Source organism: Drosophila grimshawi, unplaced genomic scaffold, assembly GCF_018153295.1.
Source record: "Drosophila grimshawi isolate 15287-2541.00 unplaced genomic scaffold, ASM1815329v1 contig_311, whole genome shotgun sequence".
Lineage (NCBI taxonomy): Eukaryota > Metazoa > Arthropoda > Insecta > Diptera > Drosophilidae > Drosophila > Drosophila grimshawi.
Window position 1 is genome coordinate 15991877 of NW_025063098.1, and position 23375 is coordinate 16015251.

Here is a 23375-nt window from a genome sequence, read left to right on the forward strand (position 1 = left end):
TTATTCACGTGTTATGTGTATACGGTCAGTCTGCAAAAACATTTATTTTTTGGTGTGTTTTTGGCTGCGACCGGAGCGGATCGTTGAGAATCGTGTTTCCCCAATTTGTTTACACTAAACTAAATTAAACGAAAATATAAATAAATACGTACTGTGAAAGACGACCAGTCAAGTTAATCAACCAATGGAAATGTAACGCGCGTGCTGAGTTCAGTGTTTGTGCTAAAAGTGTGCTAAGCACATAAACAGAATTGAGATTTGCTAATTCTGCTTCTACTATTTAAACACAAAAGCACCCACCCACCCCCTCAAAAATCATAATACCGACAACAGATAAGCAACAACATCCAATTAGAAGCAGCGGCAGCAACAGAGGCAGCGGCAGAACGTCGACGTTTTTGGTTGTCGACAGGAAAAAGTCAACACCTTAAAAGGCAAGTCTTATTTTTTTATTATAAATACATGTAGAATAGAAGGTCGATCGAGGGGTTGCGGGGGAGGGTCGGAGGGGAGAGGATGTGCATAGACACCAAATCAAATTCGAGTGCATGTAAACATATGTGTGTGTGTGTGCGTGTGTGTTTCTGCTTGGCATAATAATTACTTTTTATTCTATCGTTTTAATTAAATGCAATTCACAAAAAAAAAATACAATGTCTGTCTGTCTATCTGTCGGTGGGAGCTTTTTCGTGTTTCTGCTTTGCCGTCTCTTCATCCTGCCCGGCTGCCAGTCTTTTGACATTTTGCCTTTCCCCCTATTTTGGCAGCGCCAGTTTTTATCCAACTTGCGGTTAACATTTCTTTTTTTTTCTTGTGCTTTTGCTAATTTTTAAATTAGGTCAATGCATGCGTCGACCGATTTACTTGGCTTTTCCGTCTCTCTGACATGTATTTTTGGTTTGTTGTTGTTGTTATTGTTATTGTTGCCGAACCAGTTTCTTAACCTTGTTTCCTTTCCAAGTGCAATTGGCGTTTGACTCTTGCTTTTTTGACAATTTGAATGTTCTACTTTTGTATGTGTATATATATGTATATATATATATAAATATGTACGCGTGTGTGTTTGTTGTTGCGTGTTGGTTGCCAGTGACAACTTAATATAACGGCATTAATGAGATTTGCTGAATTATGTGTAAATAACATGCAAAGCAGTCGAACAGAAGAACATTAAATTAATATTATATATGATATTCTTATGTATACACATTTTTTTATCTGTATATAATATATACATTTCATTTTTCAATCATATATAATAAGAAATGTGTGTTAATTTTCAATGAACGCTCCTTTTTCTGCGTCACAAATGCATCTCTTCTCATTTATGCGACATTCATGAGTGTGAGTGAGTGAGATAGTGCAAAGGGTGCTTTTAAGATTTATTCCAATTTCAATTAGAGTTTCAGTGCGAAAATAAGAAAAGAGAGAAAAAAGAATCGAACAGCTGTTAAGTGCAGCCAGTGATGGTAAACGCGCTGCTGATCGATTTGTGCAAAATGTTTAGAAATGTTGAAAAAATAAACACGCAAACAATCAAACTAAATGTAAGTATATATTTAATATTTATATATATAAAATATGTATGTCTCATTGTGTCTTGCAGATGTCAAATCTGAACTTTTATGAACTGCTCAATGCGAACGCAACGGCAACTTTTGAAGAGCTTAAACGCAATTATAAGCAATTAATACTACAATGTCATCCCGATAAATTACAACAACAAGCTGTAACTGTAAATTTCAATGAGAGCGACCCAAATCGAGAGAGCCACCACGACAGCAATTTCAATGCGATAAACGAGGCCTGGAATACACTGAAAGATCCCATCAAGCGTAAGCATTACGATGCCGAATTATTGCAGACGAAATTTCAAACGGAACACAACAACATGTATGCCAGCATAACATTTAACGATATGCAACGCATGCCAGTTGAAATCTTGGAAGAGGAGCAGGGGGAGGAGAAGGATGGAGAGAACACAAATATAGACAAAGACTGGAACTTTGCCTATGCGTACAATTGTCGCTGCGGCGGTCAATATTTGCTGGATGAGTCACAGAGAAGGGAGGAGTTGGAAGAGAGAGCAGCAAGTGAAATGATTGTGGAGTGCAGCGAATGTTCTCTGGTGATTGTTGTGAAACACCAGACAAATAAACCGTAAAATAAATGCATATGTTTGTAAACTTCTTGTACACGTTTATTTTTGGGCCTACATAAAAAAAAAACAATATTGCAATATTGATTTGCATTTTTTGACTATTGAATAAAGCGCTCATTTCTGTTGTTTCTTTTGTTATCATCTTCGTTTTTGTCAGCTAAGCGTTTTCTTGAACCTTTAACATTGCGACGCTGATGCATGTATATGTGTGTGTGTATGAATGTATGTAAAACTGGTTGTGTTTTGCATATATTTAATGCCCTTCCTTTCTTTTGACATTTGTGTTTGACCAACAACAAAAAAATGATGTAATATATATCGCATCGTGACACACACACATAATTTGGATTGCAATCACAGCACAACCCACCATTTTTTGTTATTCATTTCCGTTGTGCAAAATCGTTAGCCAAATAAATGTCTTTATTTTTCCTTCTTTATTATTTTGGTGGTGGTGTGTTGTTAAGATGGTTTTTATGCCTTTGACGCGTGTGAATTGTCTTTTAGCGCATTATGTGGGTCACATTAAAATTGCCAAATGCGTCTACAAAAAAACTAATGTTACATCTTACCCTTTCCCCTCCCACCCCCTCCCCCCAAACAGAGCCGCATTTTGAACGACAAACGGCGGATTAGACACAAAAAAAAAACTTGCGTTTTATGCGGGTTAATGTTGAAAAGCTTCTTCGGAAACGTTTAAGACGCTTCTGAAAGTTTTCTATCTGTGTATGCTGTGCGATATCTGTTGCTCAAGTGATAATTTAATACAATGTAATATTATTTTATATGTTAGTTTATAAGTATGTGTAGGTTGTGTGGAGCTATGCAAATATTTTCAGTTAATGCACGTCACACTTATTTATAATTGCACATTTTTGAGTCAAGTGCAAAGTTTGTTGACTTTTTTCCAGTACAGTGGTCCACTTTCTGCAAGTCAAATTTGGGCATATCGAAAAAAAACGAAATATTCCATTTAAATTTAAAAGCATCTACAGATGTCAAAAACAAGAAAAGAAGAAGAAAAAAATGTTTAACAAAAAAAAAACAGAAAATTCCAACTGGAAGTTCCAACGAAATTAGATTTACTGCTGCTAAAGCTTCTAGCTCAACCGTTACGTGAACTAATCACTTTTTGAACAAAAACACAAAAAAAAGGTTAAGCGCCTTAATTTAGTAAATTTTTATGTGCGTTTGAATGTATGTAATGGTAATTACTGTCAGTTTTTTTTTCTACTTTTTTTTTTTTGTTTTTGGCCGAGCGAAATTCAATAACCTCGCCTGGTTTTTGCCGGCTTTTTGTAGCTGATCTGATGATGTCAGCAACAGCAAAAACAACACACATAAAATGGAACTGTATATGTATAAACATTTGCGAGAAACAGACGCATGCACAAGCTGATTGGAAATCCATTTGTTTATGGATATTATTGCAAAGTGATTTGCATGTTTGCTTCTTTTATTTTTCTCGGTATGTTAAAAGGCTCTTTGCTGTTCGCTGCTGCTAACTCGTTTTTCCCCCTCGTTTAGTGCATATAAGTGCGTCTGTGCTTTATTGATAATTAACGGTGTCTGAGCTTTCGTTTTCTTGATAGAGCATCGACTCGATTTCCAGCAGCAACAGCAGCAGCATGTTAATTACGCCGCCTGACGACGTCGAGGAAAACAAAAGCGACTCACACAAACACACAAAACATGCAGATATATTTGTATATAAATTGTATGTGTATGTTTTATCTCTTAAAGATCGCCCACTTTAATAACCTTTTGACACACAAAAATTGAAACGCTTTAGCGCATTTGCTGTCTGTCTGTCAGTTGTCCCTCTCACTCTCTCTCGCTCTCGCTCTTTCATTGGTTACGTCTTGTTGTTGTGTGACACGCGCTGCGATTTTATAGATAAAGCTCACTGACAGAAGTGCATACAATGATGTCCCACACACACACGCACACACAACTCTAACTGTTTTACAGAGCTTCCATCTACCATCTCCGTCTCTTTATAGCACTTTCATTTCGTTTTCACTGCGCATTAAAGACGCTCGAGCAGCTTTAATTGCTCAAGAAAATGGCAGAAGCGAACAAAAAATAAAACACCGGCACAAAATAACAAAAGTAACAGAAAAATAAAAGCAATAACAACAACAGTAACGGAGAGTGCATGTCACATGTTGCGTGTGTGTGAAGCGTGCGTAGAAAGCTCAAGAAGTTTTGTGGCTAAGGAAGTTAGTTGTCACTTCAGACAGGCAGGCAGACAGGCGTCTGAACTAAAACTTCCCGCTTCCAACAGTTCTGACAAGCCACTCACCATTCCAGTCACCCAGTAAGATAGAGCATATACAATGAAAATAGTTGACACATTCACTTCCAATGCTGATTAAAATACTTTTCTATAACTGAAAGTGGTTTCTTGCATTCAGTTCCTTCAACTTGAACACCGTCCTTGGAATGAATCATGTTGCACTTTATCGGGCAACAGCTGACGATTCATAACTTGTTTTTATTTATTGATTCAGCTGAACTGTGCAAAAACAAGCAAAAAGAAAACCGCAAAAGCGATATTCATAAGTAAGTGATAAACGCGAACGCAGCTCGCCAAGTGCTGAAGTTCTATTTTTTTTTCCTGTTATAGTATTGTATTATTGTTTTTTTTACCATGCTTCTTACAATCTTTTTCTGTTGTCTTGTCTACGCTTTACATCTTTCTTTCATTCGATTTTAATTACACAAAAGTGCCAATTAATTGTGGCTTTTTTTCTTGGCTTTTTGTTTCAAACGTTTTCTGCTGCGAACTGTTGTCGAGCTTAGTTTTAGTGCCCATTTCATTCCTTTTGTGTGTTCTTCTGGCACATTTCCAGGTGTGTGTTGTGTGTTTGTTGTGCGCGTAACCATGTGGAAAGATGGCAACAAGTAGAGCAGTCAACAGTCCAACACAAAATTCAAAAATAAGCAATTTAAAAACACCCAGCAAACTATTTAAGTTTTTTTTGTGTGTGTTTTCAAATGATGCGCTTTGGGGCCTAACTGGAACAGCTTTCCGAATTTGACTAATGGCTAATAATGGATATTTTACTTGCAGGCAAACGGACGCGTGTATTTCCACGCGTAACAACGACTTCAATCTGGCCGGAAGCAGCAGCAGCATTTCCAATAACCATTACAAGACTGAACGCCAGCCATCATCATCGTCCGGGAAGCTAGCACAGAAGATGGCCTCCACTGGCGAAATATGGCTGCAGTGGTTCTCCTGCTGTTTCCAGCAGCAGCAGCAACGCTCTCCCACCCGCCGGCCACATCATCAACGTTTGCGCATCGATCGTTCCATGATCGGTAATCCGACGAATTTTGTCCACACTGGTCACATTGGTTCAGCAGATGTGGAACTGTCCGCCAACCGACTCAATGCGATCTCAACACAAATGCAGAGCAAGGGCGGCTACGAAACAAACTCGATACACTCGCTGCACGTAAGTTGGACTTGGATTCGGATTCTCCCTCGATGAATCATTCATTGTTGTTGTTGTTATTGTTGTTGGTTGTTGCTGCTGGTGTTTTGTGGTGCATATTTAATGTGCGAATCACGATGATCACAATCCGAAACGTTTGCCTCATTTATCACCTACATACAAACGTACGCAACTGAAAATGACAAGGTGACGATCTGATCTGGTGGTTTTGCTGGTTGCAGTGGTTTTTGCCAAGCATCACAGCTCAAGGTGTTGCTGCTAATCAAAGTGTAACATTCTGCATAAAACCCAACAATAATTGCAGAAAAATTATAAAAAAAAATAATAATACTAAGATTGCAAAACAAGTTGAGAATAATCCTAAGGCAATAAACTCTTCAAGAACATTTGCTCTCTAGATAAATATTTGTAAGGTAGTCGTTATATACAGTTGTCAAAAAGTAATGATAGCACAGGAAATGTTTTCAAGGGTGTACTTTTTAGTAGTAGACGAAGATTAAAATAATAAACTGACAAAGTAGAAAATCCCCATTTTAAATTAAATTACAATTAAAAAATTAAATTTTATGAAATTGAAAAAAATGATTGAAAAAATAAAAGCACCATTTTATATAAATTATAAATAAGTAAGCGATTTCTTTAAAGTGGGTAAGTGGTGCTATTATTTTTTACGCTTCTTTTTGCCACTTTTTCCTTCAAATGAAAAAAAAAACATATAGATATATATATAACATTTTAATTTATAGGGGAAATACCAAGCAATATATTAAAAACCAACATTTAAAAAAATTACAAATTGCTTCGTTTTTTCACTCGTATGAAAAAATTATATATAAGATTAGACAAGAAACAATATAGACAATAAGATCACAAAATCTAATGAATTGATTCTATGGAAGTAGGTGTATATGATATAGTAATCCGATTAGGTAGTACATTTGAAAGATCAGAAATCAGACCAGTAAATATGCTAAAAATAAGATCAATTAATAAAATTTAGTTTATAGACATGTTAAATAGCAGTTAGATAGACCCATTCCTAGCTTTTTATAGGCGATAACAATCGAGTCAAGTTGCTCCACTTGATAAACAATTGTATTGTTTTGTCAAAAAAACAGAGAAGAAAAAAAGACAGTTGGCAGAGTTCAATGCACTTTCAGAGACAATAATCATCAGGTGTTGTTGCTGTGTTTGTAAAAGATACACACCCAAGTTTTAGTACAAAATGTTCAATTAAGTTTTTTGTTTTTGTGTGGTATTAGTTGCACACCAAAGCAAACACAGACTTTTTCATGCTATATACCCATTTACTTGCTGCTGCCCGGCAAACTGATAAGATCTCGTTCCTCTCCCCGCCCTTGTCGCAATTGGTAAACACGGGTACGAAGTGCCCAGCCCCCCCAGCACCCCACCCAAACCCAAACCCAATCTCAGCATAGTTCCAGTTTAAGTTTGTTGTGTTTACGCTCTAGTACATCGCTTAAGCTGCTGACAACAACAGCAACAACAACAACAACAGAAACTAAACTTTTCTTTATAATTATTTTACATGTTTCTTTTTTTTTGCAGGCCTGCTGATGAAGGAGCACACACACACACACACTCCCTCACATACACACACACACATACACAGCACTGGGCTGCTAAGTGCATTTTGTGCAATTTTCTTCAAAACAAAAACAACAACAACAAAAAGCAACAATTTAATATAATTCTTTGTTATGCGCGAGGCGTTTGTTATCAGCCGGCGTCGGCGAGGGTGACTAAGAAAGCAGCAGCAGCAGGAGACGCTTGATGAGGGTGAATTTTTTGCCAAGGGGCAAAGGGTGCCAACTGACTGACAACGCCAAAAGCAGCAGCAGAAATGGGTTCCACACACACACACCACAAAGGAATAACAAGAACCGCAGCAGCAGCAACAGAACAACTGAACTGAGTTCCACACACACACCACAATGGAATAACAGCAAATGAAATGGGTTCCACACACAGATACCACAAAGGAATACCATCAATGTGGATTATGAGAACGGACAATGGAATCCATGTGTGTCGCTGTCTGTATATGTGTGCTTGTAGAGAAAGCAATTTAGCCCATAAGTCAGCACCATCTAGATATATGTATGTGTACACGTGTGTGTGTGTGTGTGTGCTTGTGTAGACTAAAACTGAAAACAGTATGTACAATTTTGTAGACTTCCACTTGCGACTGTTTTTGTTTTATTTTTGCCATTTTTGTGAGTATTATATAGATGAAAAATCGCAAAAGGTTAGCAGGCAACAGTGCATTTTATATATACACATAAACGAATACACAGATGAATATTTAGGTATGTACAGTTTTGGTTGACCACATATTGTACTTAATGCCAAAATCAGGACACATGCAATCAGCTAAGATCGTTTATTGTTTTTGTTCTTTTGGATTTTACCTATATACGTATATATTTACAATTAGCATTTCCGATTGCATAACACGAGACAACATTTCCAATAATAATAATACAAAATAAAAAACTGCCTTATTTCGTAATGCGCACAACTTAGGGGGCCCCAGATCAGTTGATCTGTACACATATATATATATATATATATATATATACAATGTATACCCATATTGTGTGTGTGTGCGTGTGTGTGTACTCGTCACCTAGCAAAGCAATTTTACAAAGCTGATTTAGCATTTATACATAATGTTATTAACTTTACAATGACAACAAATTGTCGCACAATCAATTTTTCAAAAATCAAAAAAAAAAACAGAAAAAAAACCATAAAATGTATAATTTATGATATTTATAAAATTCGAATATTTGTTTACAAAGCAAAAAGAAAAGAAAAGAAAAAATAAACTTGATAACCACTTTTTTAGATACATTTAGTATATATATACATATTTATAAAACGAAACCGAATAACCAATGCAGAATATAGTGTTTAATGTTTGGCAAGTAGAAAGAACCGAATGAATGTAGAACGTGTACCTTTCTAGAATCCCTAATCAAATGTGCAAAAATCTTTAAAAAAAAATATAAAAAAAAACAAATTGATAAGAATCATTTCTAAAAAATCAAATGCAGTTGTAGATATTTGACTAAGATGAATATTTTATAATAACAAACAAATATAAACACATGTGTTTTGGGTTGAATGCGTCGCAAGTTGTACGCCGACTAGACTAATTGTATAAAACAAAAATATTTAAGCAATAATTTATGGAAAAATATATTAAAAACCAAAAACAAACAAAATTTCCCAATGTGATTTTCTTTCATTTCTAAGGAGTCGTTTTATAGTACTGAGAGAAATCAGGAAAATGTTTAATTATAAATGTTTTCTATTACAACTATTTTGTACTGAAAACAAACAATATGTCCACGTCTATTTCGATCCCACAACTTAAGACTCATTGATTGTTCCTATGGCAAATGGTGATGATTTTATTTTGGCTAAATTTGAGAAGCGCATATTTTGTTATCTTGGTAGATTGTTACTATTTCAGCTATATAATATAGTGGAACGATCCGACTCCGACGTCATGTGTGACTGAACCCATAAGATGGATATATACAAAGTTTTATTAAGATATAGAACCAGAATTATCAACGCTTCTAAGCAGACTGAGAAACCAGTGGAAGATTACATTTATTAGTATTATATTTGATTTTAATATGTATTCTACTTTGTTTTTTATACAATTTATGGGCAAACTAAAATATGAAACCGAGAACAGTTTTTCTTCGATTAAGTGTATGTTGAAGTAAGTGTGGATAACAATGACTAATCATCATTATCGCTACCACTGCCGGAGCCGGAGCCGCTGCCACTGCCGGATTTGCTGCCGCTTTTGTGGGATTCATTATCGCTGCCGCTGCCACTGCCCGAGCCACTTCCACTGCCACTGCCATCGTCATCGGGGCCATCGCCACTCTTGCCACTGCCGACATCGGATTCGCTGTCGGAATCGCGGAGCGCTTTGCTGGCCTTCGCCTTGTTCACCTTTTTGCTGCGACGCGCCTCAAAGTCGGAGCCCTCATCTTCGTCGGAGGAGTAAATGGTGGAGGCCTTCGGCTCACCCTGAGCACCGCCACCGCCACCGCCGGAGCCCTTCTTGTAGCGATTCTTGATGGCGCTTAAACTGATGGCATTCTCATCGTCGCTACCATCGTCATGCTGATAGGAGTTGCCACCACCGATCAATGGCTCGCCGGTGCCGGCCTTCTTCTTCTTGGGCTGCGCCTTGTGCTGGGTACGCATGGCCAGACGCAGTTTGGCCTCCTCCTCCTTTAGTTGCGAATAGCGATCCGTTGTCGGATCCTTGCCCACTTGGGTGAGTATCTTGATGCCGCTCGTCTTGGTCGAACGATCCGCCAGTGACATGGTGATCTTCTTGTGCGTAAACGATTCCGTCGAATGCGGCCGGAACGTCAACTTGGTGCGGAACACCGACTGGCCCTGCAGACCCGTGCCCTGCCGTATAAATAAATGATTGTGATCACCGACAAGGGGTTGGCGATACGCATCGAAGATTTCATTGCCTAGATGGAGGCTCATGCTGCCGTCGGACCAGCGCACATAGCGAGCATTCGACTCCCGGACCATTTCGCCTTTGTTGTTCATGTACTCGCGCCAGCGGATCGTGTTGCTCACTTTGAGCTTGATGCGCTGGCGGCCCTCCTCATCCATGGTTTCCTCCTCGTCGATTTCATCCTCATAGGTCTCCGGATCGAAGGGATGCGTGACAACCGACAAGAAATTTGGCAACTTGATGAAATGTTGCTCCTTGCCCAGATCAGCCGATATGCGTGGAATTTCCACATCGATGCGTGTCTCCGGCAACGGTTCCGGCTCATCTTCCTTGGCTGTCGTCTGCTGGCGCTGCTCGCGGGAACGCGAACGAGAACGACTTCGTGACCGACTGACAGATCGACTGCGTGATCGAGATTTGCTGCGGCTGCGACTCTGCGAGCGTTGCGGACTTGGCTTGGCAGCCATCTCCTCATCGTCACTGATGTCATCCGCATCGCCAAAGATGTCCGAAGCGGCAGGTGCTTGCTGCTTGGGCTAAAGGAGCACTAGGAATCTTAGTTAAGCTACAGTTAAATCGATATAAGGATTACCCACCGCTTCATCATCGTCGCTATCTGAGTCAATCAGGCGCGACTTCTTTGCTTTCGATGGCGTCTCTGTATCGCTGTCGCTTCTCCGTTTCTCTGCATCGGAGCCGCTTTGTCGGCGCGGCTGTTTTTTCTTTGGAGCGCCAATGTCACTGCCCGAACCCGAGCCGGAAGCACTTCTGCTGTGCGATGTGCGGCCGGAGCGCGGTGTGCCCGACTTAGAGCGTGGAGTGCCCGATTTGGAGCGTGGTGTGCCCGGCTTGGAGCGTGGTGTGCCCGACTTGGAGCGGGAACGGGAAGTGCGACTGCCACTGCGACTCCGACTGCGACTCTTGCTCTTTGAATTGGCACGTTGATCATCAATTTGCAGATTGGGCGAATTGGAGCGCGACTCCGGATGCGATCGTTTGCTATGGGGTGTGCCACTGCGGGACCGAGATCGGGAATGGGATCGTGACCTGGACTGAGTGCTGTGCGCCGAGGCGGGGCTTTGGGGCTGAGCAGGTCCCGAGCGTTGACTGTGCTGCGAAGGGGAGCGCGAACGGCGACTGCCTGCCGAGCCGGAACGGGCGCTATGCGGCGAACCGGAACCGGAACGCGAGCGCGAACGAGAGGATCGAGACCCTGAACGCGAACGTTCGCTGCCGCTGCCCGATTTGTGACTGCGTGGCGAACTAAACAAATTTTAAGGGTAATCCTTATAAGCTGACAATAAATCATTTGTGGCAAACCTACCCTGGAGCGCTGCCTTGAGGCGTGACGCTGCGACTGCGGCTGCCACTGCGACTGGAACCGGATCCTGAACCTGTAAGAATGTCAATTATAAAAGTACAGCTGCAACTATAAAAAATATTTTAATGCATTTACCGCTTTCGTCATCTGAATTCGCATCGCCCATTTTGCAATTTTATATTTTATATGCCAAACTTGGACAGTAAGCTATAGGACCAGTAAAAAAAACAGTTTAATTAAATGAATAAAGGAAAATTAACACTCCATTTAATATCTAGCTAAGTAACAAAAACAAATTGCACTGTTTTGTAAAACGCCGAAAATAAGTTGTTGATTACTTGACGTGCCTTGTGTTCCTAAAAATGTTCAAGGCAACCGTGTTGCTGTTGCGAATGCCACTATCGCATAACTATCGTCAACTATCGATAAGAGTGTGCTGCATCGATAGTCATCATCCGTCTCCGTCTTTTGTGTGTTTGTATTCGTATGTGACGAGCCACAAAAGTTTTTGCGGAACATTTTTTGTGTACATTTTAAGCGTTTTTCGAGCGCTCAAAAATTGTTTATAGCATTGCAATTGCAACTATTGGGCATTTGCCTATTTTCAATTAAAGTGCATCAAATTGTGCGTGGCGTAAAAGGTGCGCAAATCGCGAAGCGAATTTACCCCAAATTCGCGTTCGGGTGAAATTTCAATGAACTGAGAAAACAAAGACAGAGAAACACACACATATACACAGTGAAGTAAGAGGAAGCAGTGGCAACAGCGCAATAGCAAGCAATTATTTACTTACAATAAAATCAACATATTATACATAAACGAAGGCAAAACAATCCAAAAAAAAAACCCAAATACCGTTCGAAACAAAAAAACAAAACGCTTCGAGACTCTTTGAAGCTATCGCATTGGCCGCTCAAGCCCCAGCAGCAAAAAAAATTGTGTGCGTTCGCCGCTTTTCTGCAAAAAGGAGGAAAGCATATTAAAAAAAAAAGAAAAAAAACCTTCGGTACTCCTTCTCTCGGGCAGAAAGCACGACGGCAATAAAGTTCACCAATACACAAATACAGCGCGCGTGTGTGTGTGCGAACATACATATATATGTATATTGTATATATATACGCAATATATTTAGGGACGAAGACGGCGCGGAAAAATACCAACTAACCTCTTTCTCTCACTCCGCTCCGCACGTTTCGCTGCTAACACTTTGCGCATCAGTGTGGGTGCTTGTGCCAGTGTGTGTGTGCGTGTGAACCGTATCCCTGTGCATGGATCCTGAATGTGCCGTTGTGAGTGCCATTTATTAGTAGCTGTAAAAAAAGTGATCAAAAACGGCAACTAAAATTCACGCACACAGCTACAGAATAGTAAGGACGCCAGTTGTGTGACAGCAGCGGCAACAACAATAAGAACAAGAACGCAACGGCGTTAGGACGACGGCAGCAGCGTCAGCGTCGCCACAGACGACTCAATCCCAGTCGCTTTGGAATGTTAGATGCGGTGAGAACAAAACATTCAGTGTATGTTGTTGGTAGTAGCAGCAGTAGTCGGCAAACAGTAGCATTAACAGTGGAAGAGGAAGAAGAAGCAGCACCAGCAGCATTATCATCCAACGTTCATTTAGGTAAGTGAATAGTCAAATATTTTTAAATTTCTTCATCTAGTCTATTAGTTGTAGTCTAGTCTATTAGTTGTTTATGTTGCTGCTGCTGCTGCTAAAAGCTAAAGCTCTTTTTCAAGGCTAGCCCTGAACGCTAATTGGCCAAAGTTGAATTCGCAGCCGCAGCAGCATTTTGTTGTAAGCGAAAACAGTGTTGCCAAACGGCACATTGGTCAGCTGATGAAGTTACACACATAAATCGAAACAAGATCAGCATTCGCAGCAAAGCAAATCGGGCAAACAAATCTGTGTGTGTGTGAGAGAGAGAGAGAGTGAGAGTGAGACAGACAGAAAGAGAGAAGGTCGCATAAAGCACATAAAAGGTGCTCAGAACATAAAACACAATAAGTAATAATAATCATCGGACAACAAGTGCAGGGCCGAGAGCTACCTGTAGATCAGCAACACTTAAGCACTTTTTGTATATGATTGTGTGTGTGTTTAATTTTACGCATCACACACACCAACACAGATTGTATCCTTCACCACTTGTCTTTTGTGTCGGCCATTTAAGCAGAGCAACAACAGACGACGCCGCATCCTGTTTCTGGTTTTTGAGACGCCAAGCCAAATTGATGCAGATGGATGTGCCTATATATATATATATATATATATATATATGTATGTGTGTGTGTGTGTGTGTGTGTTTGTATATGCATACTTGGTACGCATTATGATTCCTTTTCTGCCTGTCGATTGATTTATTTATTTTTTTTGACAGCTGATGGCTGGGTGGCTATTTAATCTAAATAATACTACTGCGTATTTGTTTACTTGCGTAGGTTTTTCATTATTGCCTTAACAGCTTGATTACTATTGGAATATAGCCCTACTGTTTGTTGTAATTGTCGCTTTTGTTGTAACCTAAAGTTACGTAAATTTGCAGCAGCCTTGGCTTTATCAAAGCCGCAAATTAATACCGAAAAAAAAACCCGCCCCCATACTACAAAAACAATAATGCAGGCACTGAAAACCAAGCGGCGCCCCATTTAGCTTGTTTATATTTATTTATAAGCATATGTTTGTGTATTTTTTAACGCGCCACAATATTTCTTATAACCTGCTCTGCACTCAGTATGTGTTATCAAATTGTGCTCTCTAGTTTCTTGTCTGCCAGTCTCTCGTTTCTACAACAACCTCATAAATCTGAGTGAGTCACAATTGTCTGCTTATTAAATTGCGACTCTCTCAACCATTCACAATGGTAAACAACAGCCGGCCTCGCTTGATTTGTTGTTGTTGCCCAATTGGTTTCTGGGTGTATGTATATTTGTTCGTTTCTTATGCGCGCCAAAAACGCACGTCACGACTGCATCACAGATTACGACAGGGCTGTCCGATATGCCGATCGACCATCGTCTGTTATCGTTGCGCATTTTGGCAGATAACTTCAAAATCGATATCAGCGATAATTGCTTCGCTAACTAACGAAATTCAATCAACACAAACAAACTCAAATAAAATTGTAACGATTTTCTGCATTTTGTTTATTTTTGTTATGCTGCACAGATTATGGCGAATTTAAATTTTCAACAACCGCCGAGAAGCATAGCAAATGCGGCATTAACGGGACGAACAGCAGGCGGTTTCGGTGGTAGCTCCATGTCTGGCCATGTAACACCCACGTCCGGCATGTTTCAAACCGGTAAGAGACCAGTCGATAAGTAATCGATTACAGATATATATAAGTAATTTTGCGAATTAAATGGTTTTGTTTTCTAGATTTCGCCACCTCGTATCCTGGCGCTGCGAATTACGGTCAACAAACGCAACAGCCGCCTCAGCTATCGCCGAATCGGAATGCGCAGTTATCGGTCGGTGGTCCCGCCTTATCGAGTGGTAATCGCAATGCGAACCTGTTTGGCCAGCGGCCGTTTGTGGAGCGTCGTGCCATGGGTTTGGGCAGCGGGCCCATGGTGAGTATCCATATGTAAATATATTATATAGATATATTAATTTTGGTTTTTCGCTTGCAGTCGAACATGGGCAATTTTATGCAGTCTGGCCGCGGTGGCTATGGCACGGGCGGCGGAGGGGGCGGCGGTCCTTTAAATAATTTTCATGTATTCGGTGGGGGCGGCGGCGGTGGCAGTGGCGCAGACTCATCAACGCCAGCGCTCCTCGATCCCACAGAGTTTCCATCGCTGACGAATGCGCGCGGCCAGAACGATCAGACACTGCCCCAATCGAATCCCCTCCAGCCGCCGGGCAGCAAACCCTACGGTAATTTCTTTACCTCTTGTGAGTTCAAAAAAAAAATCCACTTTCTTTTAATTTAATTTCTGTTACAATAATTGGTTACGGTTTGGGTATTTTGTTTTGTTTTTATTAATGCTTTATTTATTTATATATTTTGTAGTTTATTGTGCTAATGGTTCGTTTGTTTGTTTTTGAGTCTTCCTTCATTGCTTTGTGGTGCTGGAATTAACAAAAATATAGTTTACAAGCTACTCATGAGTGATAAAAGTTAGTCCTTTATACAGTCGTCGCTCGAATTCGCTAAATTTTAAATGGGTGACGTTCATAATATTTATGCATCGACAAATAAACGATTCCAATCTAGCGACCACTGTGGTATTTAAGAGAACTCTTTCCCATATTAAAAGTCAACTTTTTAAAAAAAATTTTTTGATTTTGCGATATGTGTGTGTTGAGTGTGCACAACATTTGTGTATTTTGGGGTATTTTTATGTAACTGACGATGTGCTTTTTTCAGTTGGCATGGTGAAGCAACCAACGTCAGAGCAATCGGAATTCACGATGTCCAACGAGGACTTTCCTGCGTTACCGGGCACCCAAAACTCCGACGGCACAACGAACGCGATAGGTGGCAACAGCAGCGGAGGCGTTGGCAGCGCAGCAGGTGGCGGAGTCGGCATCACAGAGAACAATCTGGATGGCACGGAAAAGGCAATGAATTCAATTGTGGTCAGCGGCGGCTCGTCGGGCAGTTCCTCGGGCAGTGCGGTGGGCGGCGGCAACGGACTCGGCGCCGTTGGCAGCGGTCTGGGCGGTGTTGTTGTCGGCGGTGGCAGTAGCAGCAGTGGGTCAAGCGGTGGTGTTGTCAATGCGACGCATGTAGGATTAGTGGGCGCTGGCGGTGGCGGCGTAGGTGGTGGCGGCGTTAATGTCAACAGCGTGCCCGGCAACAATGCGATGATGGGCGTAGGCGGAGGTCTCGGCAGCAGCGGGGCAGGCAGCGAGCATATGAACGATAATTCCAGCAATGATAAACTTGTGAAGAGCGGCGTACAAACATCGCCAGATGGTAAGCCTACACTAATTATAGCTCTATGTGTTATCTAAATATATATAATCAATCGACCATTATTTACAGGCAAGGTCACAAACATACCAGCGAGCATGGTGAACAATCAGTTTGGCATGGTGGGTCTGCTGACGTTCATCCGAGCGGCCGAAACGGATCCCAATCTGGTGACTCTGTCGCTCGGCACGGACCTAACGGGCCTCGGCTTGAATCTAAATTCACAGGAGAGTTTGCATCCAACATTCGCTGGACCGTTCGTGGAACAGCCCTGCAGGTGAACATATATAATATATATATAATTTGAATATATATAATAATTTGATTTGCAATTTATTTATATAGAGCACAAGACGTTGAGTACAACGTGCCACCCGAATATCTGATCAATTTTGCGATTAGAGATAAGCTCACCGCGCCGGCACTCAAAAAGCTGCAAGAAGATCTGCTCTTTTTCCTGTTCTACACGAATATCGGTGATATGATGCAATTAATGGCAGCTGCTGAATTGTAAGTCATAAAACGTTGAAATTGTAATCTAAATATGCATTGAATTTTATTGTGTGTTGCAGGCATAGTCGCGAGTGGCGGTATCATGTGGAGGAGAAGATATGGATAACTCGAATTCCTGGCATTAATCAATATGAAAAAAATGGTACAAAAGAGCGTGGCACCTTCTATTACTTTGATGCGCAAAGTTGGAAACGTTTGTCCAAGGTTTTCCAAATAGATGCCGAGAAATTAGATAAATGTCCCAATATAAATGCGTTTATGAATGGACAGTCTGTATAATAATAATAAAAAACAAAAAATCGAAAAAATTTGAAAAAGCAAAAACAAATCAACGAACGTATTTTGAATTTGTTAACGTACAATTTTTAACGTAGGCGACCCTGTGCTCGTGTTATCGATAAACACTAACTATACATTATCGACCAGCCACCACAAAGAGAACTGCGTAGTTTTATGCCTTGCTTGTGGTATGCTGATCACGGGATAAATTGAATAAATTCTGCGTGACTCGTTTGATCTGCGCTCATTGCGTATTTAATTTTAATATTGTTATAATGGGAAATGCTTGCAATACTGTGACGAGGGATAGTTAACTTATTGATATAATATGTTAAGCTGTAGGGTCGTCAGCTGCATACTTTGCTTGTATACCAATTTTAGACAGCACAATAGTCAGCTGCATACCTCGCTTGACAACAAATTCGGATACGGCGCTTGCGCATTTGGTTTACATTTTAAATTGAAAAGTTAACCGACACAAGATGAACACGCCAGGCGTCAGCCTATTCCAGGGCGCCGATACGCTCAAGGTGAATTCAACGTTGGAGCGCCAGGAGGAGGAGGAAGCGTTGCAGGATCAAAAACGCCGCGAAGCTGAGGTGAGTGATGGAATTTTGTTGTTGAACGACGCCAGCATTGTTTACATAGAAATTGGGCCGTTGTTTCGCAGCTGGGGAATTTATTGGAGAATGCTTTCGATGATTTGGATGACGACGACGACGACGAAGAGAGTACAATTGACTCCACAACAAATTATCCATCGAATTTATTGCCAGCACAGCCGTTGCCCCCACTGCCAGCGCCAGCGCCATCCGCCCAGCAAGTGGAATATGTGAATGCCAGCGAAATGCACAAGCTAAAAATGTTGCTGGAGTCGAAGACGCACGAGCTGCAGAACACCAATAAGATAGCGTCGGATGCGCACAAGAAAATCGATGAGTACCAGAAGCGACTGACCATCACCCAAGCGGAACTGGAGCGAGCGCTGCGCGAGAAGCAGAACATGCACGAGCTGCTCGTGGACAGCAAGGAGAAGTGCTCGAATCTGGACAACAATATCGAAAAGTTGCGCAGCGAAAAGAAATCAGTGGAGGCGGAGAATACACAGCTGGTGGGCCAATTGGAGACGGCACAGGCGCTGTTGGCGGATGTGCAGCGTAAATATGATCTGGTCGAGCGGGATCAGCATAGGCGAGAGGATCGCAACGTCGATATGCGTATCAAACAGCTGGAGGAGCATCATCGTGCACAAACCGAACTGATGCAGCAACAGTTCAGCCAGCTGAGCGATCAGTTCGATAAGAAGAAACAGGAACTCGATCAGATGCACATGCGCTACAATTCGTTGCAGTCTAGTCACGAGTCCATGCTGCTGGACAAGGCGGCCAAGATCAATGAGCTCAACTCGGCACTGGATGTGGCGCAGCATCGCTGCAATCAGTTGACTGCGCAGCCCAGTTACGAGGCGGAATATACGCGTCAGCAGATATGCATTGCGGATTTGCATGCCCAGATTAGCAGCAGAGATCAGACGATAGCGCAGTTAACGGATCGCTTGAATGGCGCCACAGCCGAAATGGATCTAATGGACACACTGATACAGCAACATCAATCCGAATCGGGGACACTAAGTCACCTGCCGTCGTATCTCTCGGGCAGCACACCCCTCAATCCCGCTGATCGCATGGGTCACATCAAACATGAACTGTATCGTGCCCTGGGCAATCTCAAGAATAAGCGTGAAGAGGTGCGCCGCCTGGAGAAGCAGCTGGGCGAGCGAACAAACGAGTTGCGCACGCTACGCGATGAGGAGAACAAAACACTCGTGCAGCTGGCCACGCTTAAGGAGGATAAAACGCGTCTGGAGACGCGCATTAAGGTGCTGCAGGAGCAGCTGGAGGACCGACAGCACAACTCCTCCCTGAACGTGTCCAAAATGCGCAGCGACCTGGATACACTGATAACGGAGCGTGATACACTGCGTCAGCAGGCCGATAGCCAAAATGTAGAGCAACAGAAACTGAGTAAACAGTTGCAACTGTTGCAGTCACGCCTGGACACACTGAGACAGGAGAACGAGCAGCTGAGATGCACATGCGATCAGCTAACGGATGACAAACGTCAGCTGGAGATGCGTGCCACCGGCGACGATGTGCGACTGGAGCTGGAGCGGCACAAGATTCTGCTGAAGGATGCCCAGGGCGAGGTGGAGCGACTGAAGACGCTCTACACGGACATTGCCAACGAGAAGGAGTCGCTCAACTATCAGCTGCGCAAAGTGAGCGACAAGGATAGCGTCAAGGAGTTGCAGGAGCAGCGTCAACAGATCGCTCAGCTGCAGCGCAACGTGCAGCTGGCCGAGCTGAAGGCCCAAGAGCTCGCCAAGATACTCGAGACGGAGAAGACGCGACACGAGCGAGAGTTGCAAACGCTGCGCGAGAAATGGGAGCGGGAGAAGCACGACGAGGTGCTCAAGGCCGCCAAAGAGAGCTCCAGCAATTGCAGCAAGTGCAACGATCAGCTGGCCGAGATCACCAAGGTAAGTGGCGAGGAGTAAGGAGTCTCCACTGTATTTGTATCTAAACTGTAATTTTCAGATTGAAATCCAAATGCTAAAGCTGCAGAATACGAACTCCATGCAAGCCAAGGAATTGGATGAGCTGAGAGGCGAGTTGGAAAAGACGGAACAACTGCAACTGGAGCTGGAGGCTAAGGTGCAGCTGGCGGCGGAGCAGGCGAAACAGCTCGGCGAACTGAAGGCCAAGGCGCAGCAATACGAGGAGCAACTGCAGCAGGAGGCAGCTAAGATGACAGCGCAGCCAAGTCCCGTCAGCTCAAATCCGGAAGTCAACGGGTCGCCAACATCGCCGGAGTTGACTCAGGTGCGGATCAAGCGCATCGAGCAGCGTGTACGCGATGAGATGGCCAAATTGTTTGCTGCCGAACTAAAACGCTTCACGATGCGCGCCCAGCAATCGGATGAGCGCAGCCAATGCCTGCAGCGAGAGTATCAAGTGGTCCAACGGGATCTGCAGCAGCGTCAAACGGAGGTGGAGGTGCTGAAGCAGACAATACTCGCGGAGCGCGAACACATGCAGGATATGCTGGACGACAAGGATGACAAACAGAAGCAACTGGTGCAAAAGTGCCGCAACGAGTTGCAGGCGAAGAATCAACGTATCGCCGATCTGCTCCGCGAACTGGACGAGCAGCATGCGAGCATCGAATCGGAGCGTCGCTCGATGAAGGCCGTGATGACTGAGTGGGACAAACAGAAGCAATCCATCGAACAGGTCGAGCAACATTGGCGCAACCATGTACAGGCGGTGCTCGACAAGCATGCGGAGGAGCTGCAGGCCACCGAGAAGCGCTATCAGAGCGCCAAGCGCACCGTCCACAACTACAAACTCTATCTGGAGGCCAAGGATGCGCACACGAAGAGCGAAATCGAGCGCATCAAGCAGGAGTACAACACATCCCTCGTCCAGATCGAAGCCAAACTGCATCAGCATTTCCATCAGCGCAAAAGTGCTCGCGATGAGCTGCCCAAGAATACAAACGATAAGGAAAATGAGCCGAGCAATCATTGAAATTGTAATTTGGCATTCTTAGTGAATTGTTTATACTAGTTTTGTACGGCGCTAAATAATGTTTTATGTCCAATTGTTTTTTATACGAATGAATAGAATTAAATACATTTATCGTTACATTCCCAAACAGATCACGCTAATTTCAAATTTAAGCTGTTTTTGGTAGAAGTATAATAGTTTTAAAGAACGATTGGCATTCGGAAATTTTTAAGATTTAATAAGAAATATCTTTAGATAAACGTTCAAGTTCAATTCAGTTTATTATAAAAACTTTGTATTCTGTTTTAGTGAATTATTTATAATTCACTATAAATAATTATGATTATGTATTTATTGAATTTTTTATAGATATATATATATATATAGATTATGCAAATATGTACACACTTTATACATTCTTAATCACCCGACTTGAGAATATAATTAATTGCAATATTTCTATTGCTTATCTGTGGTTTTGTTGAACTGTGTCCAGCACTTTTCCAACACCTCGAAGAACTTATCAATATCGGGACAAGTGATGCCCAGTGATGCGGCGACAGTTAAATAGGGCACCTCCAGCAGATCATGATGCGCACCGAAATCTGTAAACGGAAAAAACAATCTAAATTTATTTGGGGAAAAGTATAAATTTAAAGTTGGGAGAAACTATCGATTGTTGCTTCGTTAAATGATCGAAACCCATTCAAAATACTCACGCTTGAATTCATATCCATCGATGGACTTCAGCTGAGCCACGGGCACCACTCGCACGCCGGAGATGCCACGCGTGTGCAACATGGCGCCCAGTTCAACGATGTTGCGACCGCCCGGACAAGAGGTCAACGTACCCAGTGTCAACGCTAGCGATATGTGATTGTCTGCCATCTGTGGCACGGTTTCGTTGTGCTCCTTGGCAAACTGTTGCAGTCGCTGCTTGAGACATTGATATCGCTGCTGACGCTGCACAAGCAGAGATTGATAGCCACTGCATCCCAGTGAGAGCAGCGTCATGAATACATCCAGAGTTTGGGAGCTGCTCGCACGACCCGCATAACAGCTGGCCAAATGCTGCAGCAGCTGCTCATCGCTGCTGGCGACAATGGCGCCGCCGACGGGCACAAGGAGATTTTTATCTGTGCTTTGCACAAAGTAATCAATGCGTCCAACGCGCTGCGCCTTCTCCAATTGCCCACTGATTGCAGCTACCTGCAGGCCATAAGCATTGTTCACCAGGTGTGGCAATGAGTTGCTCTTGGCCAGCTTGGCAATCGCAACGATGTTGTCGCTATTGCGTGGCGCAAAGCAACTGGTTGTCGTGTACAGGCAGAGTATGCTGTCGGCGCCCAGTTCCTCAATTTTCTCTTTAAACTTCTCGCAATCGGTGATCAGGGATTGCTCCTGCTCTAGCAGCAGGCAGGGTATCACAATTGGCTGTAAACCGGCAGCTGTAATTGCCTTGAAACAGGATTTCTGATCGATGCGTGACCAGAGCACATATTTGGCATTGGGTCGACGCTTGCGTAGCGCCTGCAGACACAGCATCAACGTCATCCCAGTGGCCATGGGCACCAGAAAGCAGCCACGGCAGCTGTGCATGCCCAGCATCTGCAGCAGCTCGAACAGCAGCGCGTTTGTCAATGCCGCCAGCAGCGTGGAGCCGGCTGCTTTCGGCTGTGCCTCCAACAGATCCCCCGAGCGACCAATGCCATGTCCAAAATTATAATGTCGTCGCGCCACAAGTCCTCAAAGTATACAAATCTTATTTATACATACAATTTTGAATCTCTATTTTTACTTACTGCACGCAATGCGCGCTTCACGCTCACCCAGACCCACATTGTGGGCGAAATTGTTGCTGTCCAGGGCGGCCAGTTGGTGCACCAGCTCCTCAATCTCCTCGTCCCGCCAACCATTTTCCGGCAATTTACGCTGCAAAACCCGACCTTTTTATCAATCGTTTTTAACAATAATAGTTGAGGGCAATCACTACCTTCTCGAGCAGTTCCTTCACATGACGCTGCTTCACACGCTGCGCTTCTAATCCCAGTTGTAAGTAGTTGTTGGGCACCAGTTTTTGGGGTATATTGATGCCTTCAAAATTCATTTTAGGACCGGCCAAAATTGCACTGGAATGACACCATTTAGTGCGGAATATTAATAAGGTGTCAACGCTGCGAAGCAAATCAGTTTTCTTTGTTGTGTGTGGGCGATGAAGCTGATTGCTTAAAATTATTAAATATTATTGTTATTTTTATACATAAGAATACTTTTAATTTTTGTAGTCAGTCTTCACTTACTTTCACTTTAACTGAAGGAGTGAGTTTTTTTTAGTTAGGCCGCCAAAAGTGCTCAAAAAACATAATAAAAGATTGTAGAAAGTGTTAGACTAATCTTTCGACCTCACAACATATAATATAACTATATATTTTTGGAAAACACGCAGCAATCAATATTCATTAAATTGTTACTAATAAGAACATGTATTTTGTAAAAAAAAAACAAAGCCAGTGTCATTTGACCACATGAGGATATGCTATCGATATCGCATAATAACAAAGTATCACCCCGTCTATCGATTGTTAGTCGTTTTAGTGTTGAACAGTAATCCGAACAG

General features: G+C 42.5%; 6 protein-coding genes across 11 annotated transcripts; 4 read left to right on the top strand and 2 right to left on the bottom strand.

The window, feature by feature from the left end:
* The first annotated feature begins 378 nt into the window (after positions 1–378).
* On the top strand, positions 379–2186 carry LOC6567452 (DPH4 homolog). The gene is made up of 2 exons (XM_001994055.3): positions 379–434; positions 1604–2186. The coding sequence occupies exon 2, from the start codon at positions 1604–1606 to the stop codon at positions 2159–2161; it is 558 nt and encodes a 185-aa protein (XP_001994091.1). The 5' UTR covers positions 379–434; the 3' UTR covers positions 2162–2186.
* LOC6567451 (CDC42 small effector protein homolog) lies at positions 399–7222 on the top strand. Of its 5 annotated transcripts, none has more exons than XM_032739824.2 (4): positions 4342–4478; positions 4559–4723; positions 5235–5622; positions 7192–7222. In XM_032739824.2, the coding sequence occupies exons 2-4, from the start codon at positions 4611–4613 to the stop codon at positions 7198–7200; spliced, it is 510 nt and encodes a 169-aa protein (XP_032595715.1). In that variant the 5' UTR covers positions 4342–4478; positions 4559–4610; the 3' UTR covers positions 7201–7222. The 5 variants fall into 5 exon arrangements, with proteins under 5 accessions (XP_001994090.1, XP_032595715.1, XP_032595717.1 ...); XM_032739826.2 differs by having other exon boundaries at positions 4576–4723; XM_001994054.3 differs by lacking the exons at positions 4342–4478; positions 4559–4723 and adding an exon at positions 399–434.
* A 2003-nt stretch (positions 7223–9225) lies between these two features.
* Positions 9226–11693, bottom strand: LOC6567450 (another transcription unit protein). Its single transcript, XM_001994053.3, has 4 exons — positions 11607–11693; positions 11475–11544; positions 10747–11413; positions 9226–10686 (listed from the first exon to the last, which is right to left on the bottom strand). Exons 1-4 carry the CDS (start codon positions 11635–11637, stop codon positions 9403–9405), a joined length of 2052 nt encoding a protein of 683 aa, XP_001994089.1. The 5' UTR covers positions 11638–11693; the 3' UTR covers positions 9226–9402.
* Positions 11694–11941: 248 nt separating this feature from the next.
* LOC6567449 (regulator of gene activity) lies at positions 11942–17238 on the top strand. Of its 2 annotated transcripts, none has more exons than XM_032739986.1 (8): positions 11942–13096; positions 14642–14777; positions 14855–15048; positions 15109–15373; positions 15849–16400; positions 16470–16674; positions 16743–16907; positions 16970–17238. In XM_032739986.1, the coding sequence occupies exons 2-8, from the start codon at positions 14645–14647 to the stop codon at positions 17187–17189; spliced, it is 1734 nt and encodes a 577-aa protein (XP_032595877.1). In that variant the 5' UTR covers positions 11942–13096; positions 14642–14644; the 3' UTR covers positions 17190–17238. The 2 variants fall into 2 exon arrangements, with proteins under 2 accessions (XP_032595877.1, XP_001994088.1); XM_001994052.3 differs by having other exon boundaries at positions 11956–13096; positions 15109–15355.
* A 330-nt stretch (positions 17239–17568) lies between these two features.
* On the top strand, positions 17569–20950 carry LOC6567448 (intracellular protein transport protein USO1). Its single transcript, XM_032740127.2, has 3 exons — positions 17569–17788; positions 17860–19728; positions 19787–20950. Exons 1-3 carry the CDS (start codon positions 17672–17674, stop codon positions 20777–20779), a joined length of 2979 nt encoding a protein of 992 aa, XP_032596018.1. The 5' UTR covers positions 17569–17671; the 3' UTR covers positions 20780–20950.
* Positions 20951–21125: 175 nt separating this feature from the next.
* LOC6567447 (O-phosphoseryl-tRNA(Sec) selenium transferase) lies at positions 21126–22939 on the bottom strand. Its single transcript, XM_001994050.3, has 4 exons — positions 22752–22939; positions 22561–22690; positions 21478–22503; positions 21126–21363 (listed from the first exon to the last, which is right to left on the bottom strand). The coding sequence occupies exons 1-4, from the start codon at positions 22863–22865 to the stop codon at positions 21218–21220; spliced, it is 1416 nt and encodes a 471-aa protein (XP_001994086.1). The 5' UTR covers positions 22866–22939; the 3' UTR covers positions 21126–21217.
* Between the last annotated feature and the right edge of the window lie 436 nt (positions 22940–23375).